The sequence below is a fragment of the Pygoscelis adeliae genome, unplaced genomic scaffold (assembly GCF_000699105.1).
Source record: "Pygoscelis adeliae isolate BGI_AS28 unplaced genomic scaffold, ASM69910v1 Scaffold76, whole genome shotgun sequence".
In the NCBI taxonomy this organism is placed as follows: Eukaryota; Metazoa; Chordata; class Aves; order Sphenisciformes; family Spheniscidae; genus Pygoscelis; species Pygoscelis adeliae.
Window position 1 is genome coordinate 1662084 of NW_008825111.1, and position 14871 is coordinate 1676954.

Sequence of the window (14871 nt, forward strand, 5' to 3'; positions counted from 1 at the left end):
GATGCCGCGATAAGAACAAAGCGCTGGGTGCTCGCTTTAACCCCGGCTCAGTTTAAAAGTGTTTACGTCTTCAAAAGCGCCCCGTATAAACGCATGCTACCATGGCGCTAAGCGCCGGCATAAATAGCAGCAAACCTCCGGGAAAAATGGAAGTACGCCCGAACGCGCTGCTGTTTATTTGCCGGTTCCTTAATTTGCGTTTGCCGTAGATGAGTTCGCTCTGTGGCTGATGGTCAGTTGGCCCTCCGGCATGGGGAACGGTGATCATCCCCGCTAGCACTTCCAGCGGATGGCAAGTACGTGTTGTATTGCTGATCAGTTAAATCCATTAACTTCAGAAGTACTGCCCCTTCGAACAAGGCAGACCCTCAGATAGCTATTTTTGATCTACAGTTTTTCGATTCTCAAAGATACTAACCGGCATCTCCCGTTCTGCACTGTATACTAAATTAACTTTTCTTTTAAAAAACAATTTAAACCGTATAAGAAAGTAATAAAACGAACATCTTTGAATCTTGCGCATCAATCACTTCCTTGGGCCATAGTTAACTACCAGGGGAGGACCGGGTTATAAATGGCCCAAGGAAGCGATAGGCAGTGAATAGCCCTGACCCTGGCTTCCCCGGTTTGAGCGGAGGGCCTGCAACCCGAGCCGGGAGGGTGCAAATTCCTCCCGCTCCGGCCGAGGGGGGCAGGCCGCCGTTAAGGGGCGGCTCCTCGGCGCGGCCATCAAGCCCAGCGCCGTCGGGTTACCGCGCTTCCAGGGACGTGGCCTGCTGAAAAAAAAACCACAACCCAACCCCAAAACAGCGATATACTTCACTTTCAAATACCTGATCGCCTACCTAAATTCATCTACCTAAATTCTTTAAGCTAAGCGTTAAAACCGGTTACGGGTTTATACCGCTACGTTAAAAATACAAAACCCCTCAGTCTTCCTGCCTGTTCTGCCACTGGCATGAAGAGCAGAACTGAATCGTCTTTACATCAGCCCATCAGTTAATCTACATTTTATAAATTTGTAACCGAGAACAGGATTTCAGAGGTATTGTTCACTGCAGTGGTAATGATTTGCTGTTGTTTATGTTCACAGCGATGATCTTAGATAAAAATAGGCGTAAGAAGAACAACAAAAAATTTTGCAGTGATTCCATTCTTGCGTGTTTTAAATGAAGAGGTACTAACAGCATTTATCCTGCAGTCCCTTCGTTACCAGAGCAGTCCGAGACAACTTTTATATTAGAAGCAACCTGCACTACGTGAATATTACCAACTGAACATACAATAAATACATCTATAGAAGAAAAATCATAGCTCGTTCTTTGCAAGACCAGAGGTTTTCCTCCATCCACGCCAACTGTAGCACAGCAGAGAAGTCAACAGCCGACTGGCAAATCTTGTCGGCCAGCAGAAAAATGAAGACCTGGAATCTTTACTTTTGGCCCCTTCTAGATACTAATTATATGGATTTGCAATGCACTGATCCAAAAGGGGACTGACGAATATAAAAACCACAGTGACAATTAGCATCGGTCTCTGCCATTCCTTTGTGCAGCAGAATCCAAATCCACCTACGTTGTTAAACATATTTCCTGAAATAGGCATGAACACTGTAGAAGATGAAAACAAGGCTTGTACGCAAGTATTTAAGAGATCTTGTATTACTTCATAATTAATATTTCATTGTGGGGTTTTTTACATATCTAAATTAATTTTGCTAACTTAATTTCTCAATGCTTGAATGTAGCTTTTAAATGGTAACATTTTAATAGCTACATTGTTATCAGAAAGCTCTTTATAAAATTAGTCAAGTTCATGGAAACTGGACATTTCAAAGTCTGAAAATCTGTTTTTGGCAAGATAATATTTTGTCTAGTAAATGTGTCAAAATTATATTACAATAATGTAATCAGTATTTTTCAACAAACCATTTTTTAAAGGAAGCAAGGATTACTCTTTCACATATATTTAGCATGTACCCTTATTTTTTGATAATTTACTTCCATACAGATTTAATAAAAGGAAATAATTTTTTTGTCCATCATCTTAAAATAATTGGCAATGACATGCGAGTGTGCCCAGAAGACCAATGTGCTAGCAAGATACACAAACTCAGATTAACTTGGTTAAACCGTTGGAATTAAACAACAAAAAACCCCATACTAAACTTTCTACATGTTCACTTAAGTGGAGAAAGCCATAGATTGGAACACATTTTTATTCTCTTACATATTATCAGTAAATAATTATCTGCCAAGTTAGCCCTCTTTCAGACCTGAAATGCCAGGAATTTCAAACTTGTCCACAAAATGGCAAAGCTACACTTAAACTAATGACGACCCCGGTGAAAATGAACAAAGGAAGCCAATGGAGTATTTTCGGCCACATAAGATGTAAATAAAGAGGAGTCACATTTCTCTTAAGGTACATGGTACAGCTGAATGTGTGGCAAGAAATTTAGATGAACATTCATAGATGGTAAGTTCATACAAATAATACTGTTATATAATTAGTTTTGGGGGCATTTGAAAGGTTGTGAAGCACTCACAAACATAGTAAAAACAAGTACACTGAATGATAGTTTATACACACAAACACCCCTTACATTTACCTAATCAAACTTTTCTGTTTTAAGTATCTAAGCTCCCAAATGAAACCTTCAGAAAAATATCCCTGAGGGAAATTATGCGTACCTATTGAAACTTCTTCATGACTATTTCACTGATTTCACCTGGCTCAACATTTCATCTCTTAATAACATTTGGTCCTTGAAGTGTAGCTAAAATATACTGTGTACTTTTAAAATGCACGTCAAATGGAGGCAGAAAACAGAAACTAAGCTAAGTTTTACCAGTTTTTAAGAATTTAACAAATAGATTATATTCATCATTCTAAAACCAGAAATATAATAAAAAAACCAACCATTTTATGCCAATTGCCCCAATATTTCTCAAGAGAATATAATATACTATAGGTGCATTTCATGACAGCTATTGTGGTCAGTGCTGGTTGAGCTCCCTTGTAACGGACATACTATTAATAAGGAATAAATACTAAATTACGTATGGATACAAGGAAAACAAATTACAGCTATAAAAGCACAGTATTGCTTTATATATGATTAAAAACAATTACTGATTCCCATTAACTCCCCCCCCCATTACTATGTAGATCATAGAAAATGTTAAACATTGATTATACTATCAAATAATGAACACTAAAAATAATTAATCTTTGGCAAAAGGATAGTGCTTCAACTGTAGCCATTTTACTAGTCTAATCTTGGTCCATTTACAGTTGTCAACAGTTAAAGAAATGATCATCCAAGGAAGAAGTACTATCTATGTGAAGAAGATTAACAATAAACCCACATAAGCATGGAATGGGCTATCACTTTCCAATAAACTATCAATAATTGTCAGTAAAAAAGAAACGACTATATTACAAAAATAAAATAATCTGCCATTTTAAAAAATACATAACTGCTTAATGAAATTAAATTAATGAAGATGAATGTAAAAATTCTTTGGGGGAACCGAATCCACCAATTAAGTTATTAAAGAGATTTTGTTGCTCAAAGCAGACTGCAGATTAATTTTGAAAAGTATTTGCTGTCTTGCAAAAATGTTACATAGTCATTAAATGCGAAGACATTATATAAAATGGAAAATGCATTTTTATTTTTTACAAACGTCTTTGCTAATTCCTACTGAAGACAATGTAGGCATAGATCAAATGTAAAGGAACCTTCTCAACCAGAATGTTTTGAATTTAAATAATTTTAAACATTTTGAAATCTGATAGATCAGGTTTTAGAATGTTTAGTAGATTTTTTTTAATTCTTGAGGAAAAGAAGGCATTGCTAAGAGGAGAATCTGATAGCCTACTTTCTTAGTGTAGATAAGAGACTATCATCCAGGAGAATGAAGCACTCCTTAGTGGAAGATGTGTTATTTACTGCTGCATTAAGTGTTTGCTAAAGCATGAATTAACACTAACAAAATCCTATTCCAATTAGTCTAAGCAAAGATTTTATCTTCAGATGTACTATATTTCTGCCTGAAAATCTTGAATATGGTTTTCATTTTGACAATGCACCTTTAAAATCTTTTGCTCTCTTATCATCTACAGTTCAATCCCACAGTTCTCCCCTTGTGACTGGTCCCTTAAAGTCCATGGTGACATGCGAAGTTCTCTATAAAGAAACTAATTTCTGACATTGTTTAGTCGTGCATCTGCTTCACACCCAGATCAATCACCTTACAAGTAATGTCCATCCTTAACAGTTATCACTAATTCCTGAAGCCAATTAAAAACACTTTAAAAAATTATTTTACTTTTATCTTTGTTTCTAGTTTGCAATAGTTTCTAAACCAGAATCACACACAATGAACAGGATGCCCTGCTGAATGTCCTGTTAGTTAAAATCGGCATGCACGCTATAGCCACAGAGACCCCTATACAAGAAACCATGCATTACTTACAGGGTTAACTTCTACCCTACATTTCCCATCCATTAAACAGTTTTTGCAAAACATGCTACACGAAAACATTAAACAAATGTGATTTTGATTCATGTAAAACAGCTGTTACAAATGTAACATGCTTTTTTTAATTAGCGCACACACACACACAAACCCCCAAAACTAAACAATGAAGCAGACAAACAAAGCAGGTTTGGCATAGCCAAATGAGAATTTAATCACTGTAGTGAAGAGCTATTAAGCACTGTGGCGAAATGGAAACTTTCTGCGGACCATTTTATGCCTCCAAATCTGTAAACTGTCCACCTCCTCCTGTCTGGACAGAGGGTTCAGCTACTTGCCCTTCCCCGTAAGTCAGTGCTCCCTCTCGTATCTGGGTAGCATCTCTACATCCCTAACATAGGGGCCTGGGAAAAAGGCAGATCGTGAAGGACTCTACCAGGAGGGTTCCCATCCTTCCCCTTGTGAATGCAGATACACAATGCTGTAGTTGCAAAGTTTTTCAGAAGTTTTCCCGATACCTACCACATCCTACTACCCCTGCCAGAAATCAAAGGCCCTGTACAGGTGGCCCCAACTCTCTCTAGATTACTGAATAGCTGTTCAAGATCCCAAGGCGCTTTCACTGCAAGGGTGAACTTCATTCCCCTTCAAGAGAACCTGCCCGCCTACCCAAGGTGAGGGGTCTTTTTCACACTGGGAGCATTTCACATACTTCTTCTACTGCTCTTTCCTCCTGTGAGGGAATGATTTGGGACCGAGCAATTTTTCAACAGGAAGATGAAAAAACCCACAACATTATCAGCCCGAGAGCTTTGCATCAAAGCAGCCTAGCAGATTAGTGGTCAGGTGAATTTAGGTGAGACATTAAATATTATACATTCACAGTACAAAAAAAGTAGCGTATTGTGAAAAGTATATACAAGTTACATAAATGTCAACTTCATGCATACACATCACGTTAAGTTGTATCATTTTAAGTTAACTTTAATTAAGCAGCACTGACCCAAACCCTAGTCTACTACTCTACATTTTAGGTACTGTACAGGGAACAAATCAGATCATAATACGGCCTTCAAGTTTTTGAGCACAAAAAGCACACTTATAAAAACCAAAGGACGTGAACTACGTACTTCCAGTAAGAACATTCATATAACAGACTTAAAATCCACTCCTAATGCTGTCCAGTTTATTGAACGAGTTTCACAGGTCAGTGGGACCACTTTACATGAGAAGATTGAGCTGAATTTGGCCCATCAGGTCTGTACTATCCACAAGAAAAGAAGGGATGTCATGGTTTCATTATGTTAAGGATAAGTTTTTGTTTACTGTTGAAATAATTCTCAAGTTTCCATTCACCTGATGTACTATTGTTTTTAATATCTGGGGGAGAGGGTAGCAAACAGGTTTGTGAATAATTCTTTGATCTTATTCCACTTTAGTGCCAACAGTGGCTAATTCCCAAAATGTGCAATCTACCTGTCTTAGGCCAGGTAATTCAACAGGGTAAGATGGCAATGTATAGATCTGTTAAATACAGGGAGTAGTTGGGGGTCTAATCGACAGTCTACAGAAGTCAGCTTGGGTCTATTAGGTACATTCTAGATTAAAACTTCTACGTATTTCTTGTATTTCCAATATAATGAATCTAAGAATATACAGAAATTACTACACATGGTCAGCAGAGGCTTTTTAAAACCCTGTATTTCCACTAAGATTGTGTTATTACAAATAGCCCATAAAACCGACCAAGATTTTGATTACTAGCTTGCAAAACACAGTTGTAAAATGAAATAAAGCATTTTTTAAATTATAGCACACGTGCACTATTAAGAGATTTTAAAGACACCTGTACTTTGAAAAAATACAAGTTCATGCTTATTCTAGTCTACTTAAAGTACATAAGGGCTACCACTTTTACTCTCAGTTTCAGCCTCGGGATTATTTTGGTGCGTGTATTTATATGAACATAAACAAAGAAAGTTATAACACAAATGTTAAATTAGCCTCAAGTGGCACTACAATAAAAGCAATCTAGAAAAAAAAAATATCCCTCAACGCTGCGTACCTATAAATTACCATGACTAATTAGAAGAGGGCCTCTCTGGGAACAGATTATCTTTGATGGGAAAGCCACTATCAGCTATGTTCATGAGAAGTATACATTTACAAATGTAATAACAACATTAGTGTTTTCTAACAGAGCATCATAAGATCTGTAGTAGTCATGGAATTTTACTTCTATTTTGTAGACAAATTCATACACTCCAAATATTGATTACACATGCATTCACTCAGATTTTACCTGTTAAACAATTTTAACAGGTGAAAATACTAACCTATGATGCTAAAAAAACCAAACCAAACCAAACCAAACCTCTCAGCCTCCCTCCTTCCAAAAAATGTAATTCTAGCACTAGATTAGAACTTTGGAATTGAAAGTATCTGTGTGGTTTTCTTGGCTCCTGCACTGATAACAGAACAAGGATATTCTACATACTCTCAGACAAATAACTTTTCAAATGTATTGATGTATTTAATTTTCAAAGTTATACATATGGAATAATTAGGGGGCGATACTTTTCAGATTATCAACTAATTTCACTAAGCTCTCACCTATCTGCTAAAAAGATATATCCAAATTATTATGAACATGCCCTGTAAATATACTTACTTCTGTTCTGTAGAAGTAAGAAACACACATTATTTTCATGAATCAAAAATTCCTCCTAATTTTTTTGGTTTTGTTTTATAAATAGTACTGTTTTAAAACTGCAATTCAATATATTTCAATGCCACAGCTTAATTGTTATCAATAAAACAAGAAAAAAGAAAAAAGTAGAAACGTACAAGATTGAACTGAAGTGTGACCCAAAAAAAGATTCCTGAAACATTCCACTTCCAAGGAGAGCTCAGATGCTTGTACTCATTCCAATACCCACAAGTGCCCTTTTTCTTGAAAAGTCTTTCTTTTTGTGAAAACACTTTCGTTGTCTCTCCATCCCCAGCTGAAGGTTACACCAGTATTCTATTTTGCACCAGAGGAGACTGCAGTTTCATTCCCATTTCTGCAACAGTAGCTTCCAGCTCTCTTTCCTCCTATACCTTCACCTCACCCTGGCAGCTGCCTGTTTGCATCCTTGGCCGCCCTTCCATGGTGCCAACACTGCCCACCCTTATTTGTGGGGATCGTGGGTTTCTCTGACATGAAAAATGATAAAAATCAGATATGAAAACTAAAGCTTCCCCAGCTGGGTTTGCCATGCAGCTTCACAAGCACTTATGCTAGCCCAACAGGGAGAGTGCTATAAAAGCTCTTGAAGCTTACTTAAGCAGCAGCACTGCTGCCAAATGTAAAAGTAGAATCTCGGCCGTAGGACTCCCACTAAGAAGGGTGGCTGTAGGAGTTTCGACCTCCACCTGTTCACCACACTGCTACTGCAAAGCCAACTCAGCTGCTTGCGGAGCAGCTGCTGACCTGCTGCATGTTACAGCTTTGCATGTTAGGAAAAAAATGAAAATCAGTGCCAGTTTTCCTTAATACAGCGGACTGTAAAACTTGCAGCAGTTTCCACAGCTGCTCCGCAAGCAGCTGAGCCATCTCTGGAGCGGGGATCTGGAATTCCCTCTAGCCATCTCCCAAGGAGTTAACCCCCCATTTTAAGTCAGGGCCAGCCAGAATAATCTGAGGAAAGGCCAGGACACCAATTTCTCCAACTAAATATGCTCGAGCAATCAGAAGCACTTCCTCACCTTCCATGCAGAGGTGTTTACTGATACTCTGCTGATATAAAAGCAATTTAAGGATTCACTGCTTTCACCACTGATATCCAGCAAGCAAAAGCTAGTCTAGACCTGTCCTGAGTACTCTCCCTTAGAAAGAGCTAAGTATCACAAAATACCTTTCTATCAGTCATGATAACTTTCAGCTGATTTAACAAAAAGGGGGAAAAAAGCACCCTTAAATACAGGGAATGAAAAATGTAAACAGTATGCCCTTATTTCTTCATGTTCATTTAAGAAACATCATAAACAGTCTTTACCCTCCAGTTCCTAGGATCTTACTTAAACTATACCTTTACGGTCACTTTTATACACCTTTGTAGAAACTGATGGGCCTAATTTTGCTTCTGTTAATAATTAGTGGGGAAAGATGACAGGCCTTTACTGAGATGGGTTACATCAGGAGGATGCATTAAAGAATATTTACATGGGAGTATACTTTTTAAAGAGTCTAAAACAAAACTCTGGATGGGTCTAGATACACTTACTACTTCAGTAATGTAGTCGCAAACCAGGACAAGCAACAATAACAACATTTTTCCCAATTTGACAATTCATTTCCTTTTAGCTTCGGTTCATATATCTGCTTTGATATCTTATGTTTGTGCCCCAGACAAAATATCCTCTTCCTTCCAGTATCCCAACCCCTGTGCACAACTTCCTCAGTCTTGGAGAAAAGGAGGATAGCACACTCTGGAAAGGGTGTACTTACTGCTCTGCCAAAGAGGGAAATCTCTCTTAAGGCAAAACAGTCCCATTGCAGGCCTCTGTCTTTGGGCCACTTGTGATTTTTGCTTGTCAACATTTAATGTTTAAACTTCTTCAGCAAAATCTGATCTGATTCAACACCATTTAGGTTTAACGGGACTTGCCATTCACTTAAATACTACATACGTCTATCGATAAAATTGGACTGTAATGTTGGGGTTAGATGTAAATAGATGAAATCTGGAAGGTATTTCCACAGATGGTGGCTCCATAACTTAAATACCAAATGACAAGTTTCTTCAGACAACCATCTTAAATGATCAAGCTCTCAGTGAAGTATTTTGCCAGCTATGCATCGTCCATAGGTAAGACTTGAAACGTAGGACTGTGCCCAATTAGTAGCCAAAATAAATAAATAATAATTTAAAAAATTCAGTAGCCTAAATAAATAAATAAATAAATAACCCTAACAAGGCTGTACCGCTCCACACCACAAATCCACGGTCCCCAAAATTTAAAGTCAATTTTCTCTGTATGCTCCAACACAGCTGGTGAGTGCCAAAGCTTGGCTCCTTGGCTCTGGATCTCCAACAGTTGCCCATTACAGATTCTACACGCGTTGAGGCTGCTGAGCAGACGTTGACACCCACATCTTTAGTGTAGGTCTGATCTCTGCCGGATCTCTGATACACATGCTCACTGCAGACACACGTTTACTCCCCTTTCGCTTCCTTCCTCAGCTTCCCTCTCTAAATCCTGCTAGCCACTTTTGTTTTGATTAGGACTGGGCTTGCCTGGTCCCTAGCAGAAGTCAAAGATGACAAGTTTGTAACAGCATACTCTGCATGGAGACTTCTGTACTTCAAAGGGGCATTGCTATGTCATGTTTAACAATAAGGAGCAATGTAATATTGATCCCACTTGCTTGCCCAGAACTTCCAGTTATCCTGAGCAATTAAATAGCTTTTTACAGGCTCCTAATAACGCAGAAATGGAAAAGGTGTGCTAGATGAATGAATGCATCCTTGCAAAAGCACAGGATCATGTGTCACAATACTAGAAAGTCAGCATTCAGTGTATCATGCCATGCCAAACTTCATCTTAGAAAAAGTAGTTCAACTGTGGCTGAAATACTGGGAATTTAAAGAATAGGCATCTGATTCATCATCAAAAAGGATGGTTGGTCAAATTAAGGGAAAAGACTTTTCAGATGCTGCTTACATGTCTAATTTTCTATTTATTCTTCTGTTTACAATCATAGTATATCATCCTGAATAGTCTCAGGAATTTTCCCTCCTTCGTTTGTTATTGGTACTTGCAACAATAAGAGCAAAATTTATAATATACAAACAACAGCACAGTGTAGAAGGACTCAATGAAAGAAAAAAGGCTCTCTTCCATTTTTATCAAATCTTGTAATAACAGTAACTTGCAGCAACAGTAAGAAAGTTCAGATGAAAGTGAAAAATTTCAAACCAACAATGTTCCTTTTAATAAGAAAACAAAATACACCAACTCCTGCATGCTGCTCCTCCCTTCCTTCCTCTCCCCATCTCATAAAGGAGGATCCCAAAGAAGGATCATGTTTAAGGTCCCAGTTCAGAAATCCTGTATCAATCCCTTAACACAGTAAGAATTTTGGACTACAGAGTCAGGTCCCAACAAACATCTTCTAAACTGAACAATCCATCTCATCTACTACTCAGAAACAGAACGTAAAATTATAACCCTTGATATTCACAAACAAGTATTTAATTGCATCTACATCCAGCATCCTACCCTTCATTATCATCTTTAAGATCTGGGCTTCATGCTAAGCAAAGGAAAATAGACATGTTTCTAACATAGTCCATACAAAATGTGTGCAAAGAAGAATCTGCAGCATTTTTGCCTTAACTGCCAGCATCCAAAAAAGTTGTACATATCTAAGTTGTGTAGACAATTTTGAACATGCAAAAAGATTTTAACAAACAACATCCTCTTCTCTGATTTTATGAAAGCTTGAGCTCTTCTTAGCAATGAAGACCTTTTTTCATGAGCATCACAAAAGGTTTCACTCACTTCACCTCTCCAGTCTGTTTTACCCTTTGACAAATACATCTTTTTCTAAAATTTAACAAGAGCTGTTCATACATAACTATGTGCAGAATTCACATCATAGAAGAGAAGCAAGCTATATTATTCATTCCATGCTAACCTATTAGAAGTGCAAATGATGATACTGAGCCAAATCCAGTAAGGTGCACATTCCTTGGATTTAACAGAATTACACAGGACTAACATTGCTACTATTCATTTTTTTGTAAAAGAAACACAGTGGACTAGGCACATTGCTGCATTGGACATGGCTTGTCTTCGAAAAACTAAAGTTTTTAGGACTTGTAATTTTTATATGACACTGAATGACTCAAACACATGACTTAAAGATACAAGCTGTATCAGAATAAAGCTAAAAAAGGACAAGAGCGTAGAAGTTTTTTAAGTGTGCCCTATTTACGTTGCACACACACACAGATGCACATACATAATGGCTGACGTGTTTCTACCTTAAATAATGCATCTAGCTCTAGGTACCTCATTACCAGAAGGGTAACAACAACCTGAAGGTAGTTCAGAGAAGGTCAATCAAAATTAGTGCCGAAGGAAGGACTTAAAAGGTAGAGTTAAAAACTCAATACTGCAGCTGTTTCATGAACAGAACTTTCATTGGGTGAAGGGGTAGAGAAGTCCAAACAAAAGCATCATCCTCTAAAAATATATCAATATACACAATTAGTGAAGCACTGACTTTAGAAGAACATGGCTATAATCTGCACACAACCAAGGGGGAACTCCAAGAAGAAAGCAAAATTATTTATTGCAAGCTCAAAAGTCTAGGTATAATGGGCTTAAACTATTACAGGAATTTTGACTTGACATCAGGAAGTTTTTGCTCATAGGAAGGTCTCATAAACGGGGCATAACTTCACCAAGAAAAGGTAAGATAAGGCAGTAAAAATACTGTTGCAGGGTTCAAGCTAGCTTTGACAGGACTTGGACTAAGTAAGATAGAAGCTTCTTCCCTCTGCTTAGACTGTCTGATTCCATAAAACGATAGTAGTAGCTACAAACATTGCAGAACAAGTGAATGCATGCAACACTATGTGCACACACTTAAATAAATGATGAAGTGTTTTCAAAGCAGTTTTGAACAGCAATATTTTGTTTCAACAGGTTAGTAAACTAACATCTTTGCCTTGAAAAGGCCTTTTCACATGACTAAATTTTTCAAATTAACAAAACTAACAGGAACAGGGTCCAATCACTGTTCAGGCAACAGACCCTGTTGTACAAGCAGCACTGTTAAATAACATTACTGATTTGAAGATATTTTTATGCTCTGGCTGCTACTGTTACCACTGGTCAGCTAGTCAGCTAACACAAAGCATTCTATATAGCAATATAAATTATCTAAAATGTACTCTGAAACAAAATAGATACTGCTTCTCCCCATTACATTAAACAGAAATATTCTACTTTTGACTGATGGAAGGAAGATTCAGGTCACCATGAAGTTTATGTATATCCTAGATTTCATCAGAAAGAAAAAGGCGAAAAACGTATTTTCTTTGTTGTAAGAGCAATCCACTGCAGAATACTAACAAATTCACTCAGTAAGACACATATCTAAGTAATACTCAAAATGACTGAGGCACACAGTTTATGTGCAATGAAACATGCTATTTTTCACTGCGTTTTACAGTGTGATATGTCTTACAAACCTAAGGATATCGATAAATTGTAGATTATTACAGTGTAAACAAACATGTTTAACATTTCCTTCTTGTCTCCTCCTTTAGGGGGACACACTGAATAGCGACTTCCAAATTTACCACATACTTTTTTATTATTTTCCATAATTACTTTCCATTACAGAACAGCACACCTTGTCTAGTATTACTTAAATGTATCACGTTATCATGCAGTTCAACACTTCTCTATTTCCAGAGCTCTAAGAATATCTTTGTTTCCAAATGCGTTTTTTTATTAACAACACTGCTATGCTTCAAATGTTTGCCTTCTATTATTTGAGAAGCAAAAAGAATGACATGTATTAACACAAAATTAGATTAAGAAAAAGGGTTATTTTAAATCTATAAAGTAAATTTATAGAACTGTAAAGAGCAATTTCACGACTTAAAAAGGTACAAAGAAGGGAAGAAAGGGGGAAAAACAGGAGAAAGACTGCTCCTTCTTTGGTAAGTATTTCATTCATCCAGTTCTAAAAAGAAAAAGCAGCAGCAAAGAGGGGGGCACCTCATATGCCAGTACAAAGCAGGAAGTGTAAGAATTTAATAAGTTCACTATTGGATTCTACACTTCGTACATAATTCCAAATGCAAACAGCTAATACTGATGTGCAGGTCCTTAGGCATAGGGTACGTAAAGCAGCAAGATGAGAAATCCACTCCACCACCGCACGGAGCAAGGCAACATGCCACAGCAGCAGCACTCTTTCTAAGTTTCAGTCACTTTTTCATTAGCCTAATGAGAGGTGTATTCTTTGAAAAAGCCTGCTGAAAGTTACCACAAAATATGGCCGGGCCATCAGATGGAACATTAAAAGGGAATCACTATATAATCATGGAACACCCCCCTGCACCGTCACTGCAAACGTCATAGAAAATGGACAACCACGTAAAAAGTTAAGATGCCTTTTTCCCTTCCTAACATGGCCCTAGCCAAACCCAAAATGGTCTCTTTACCTGATAGCGCTCTTCTGTTCTCTGATCACAGAGAAGACGGGTGAAATTCAAAATAGCGTTGTTGCAACTGGAGACTAACGGAAGGGCCAGGGAAGGTCTACACATGCTCCTTCTTCACAAACCACGCTACAGACCTTGGGAAAAGTTCCCTTAACTTTATCATTTTGTACGAATCTTGCATCTGAAACTCCTTTGCGTAAAGGCATTCATACCAGCTTCCACGTTCAAAATGTGAACACCGTTCACGCTGCTGTGCTTAAAAATAAAAACAACGGCCACACGCCCCTTCTCTCCCAAACAGCCTTACAGAGACGCTGCTTTTGGTCTGATTCCTTAATCGTTACATTTTTTTTCTAGGAAGGAATATTTAAAAATCAACCAACCAAACCACATGCACGCTTCAGTGTATCACCATAGGGACGCTCTCAGGTCTGAATTACTGCAAAATAACACTATAATTATGTCTTAATTTCACTAACTAATCTCAGATGAGCTTTTAAAAAGCAATTCGAGGTTCACAAGAAAAGTGTTTAAAATTGTATTCAAATGTTATCTGAATGAAAACCGACATTTATTTATCCTTTTCCGAGCTTAATTTTAATCAGTTTCCAAGGAAAGGCATATCTGCTCCCGATCAGTCTGGTGACAAATGATAAACCTTGTTGAAAAGAAAAGCGTGGCATTTGAAAATAAATAAAAAGCACAGGAGAAGTTTCTAACCAAGGAGGAAGATACGAAGAAACAACATTATCCCTTTGCACTTATCTCCGGCCACAGAGACTATGCACAATCTAACAACCTTATTTACTCAAATTGTACGCTGCCAACAAAACCACTACCTAAGACAACTTTTTAATTACAGATGTACCTAAATACCTAGGAAAAATAGGTTACTTCTCTTCACATGAAACCGGAGTCCCACTGAGCTCAACCAAATGTGGCAGGCTGAGATGGAAGACAAAAATGGGTCTTACTTGGTGTACAAAGACATCAACTGGAGACTCCAAGGGGCTTCCCTCTCGGTTGCTCATGGAGATGAACCCGAATCCCATTCTCACATTGAACCATTTGCAATGGCCGGTTCCGTGCAAAACCTGGGATTCCTCCTCTTCTTCCTGCTCCGGCAACTTCCCGGGCTCGTCTCCACCTTT

The 14871-nt window shown here is 37.9% G+C and overlaps 1 protein-coding gene across 1 annotated transcript in view; it reads right to left on the reverse strand.

Annotated features, from left to right (window-relative positions):
- The window catches only part of LIN28B (lin-28 homolog B (C. elegans)), an 84044-nt gene that overhangs the window by 68718 nt on the left and 455 nt on the right, over positions 1–14871 (reverse strand). The window contains 1 exon segment of the mRNA XM_009327929.1: positions 14695–14856. Coding sequence (XP_009326204.1) covers positions 14695–14856 — 162 coding nt within the window.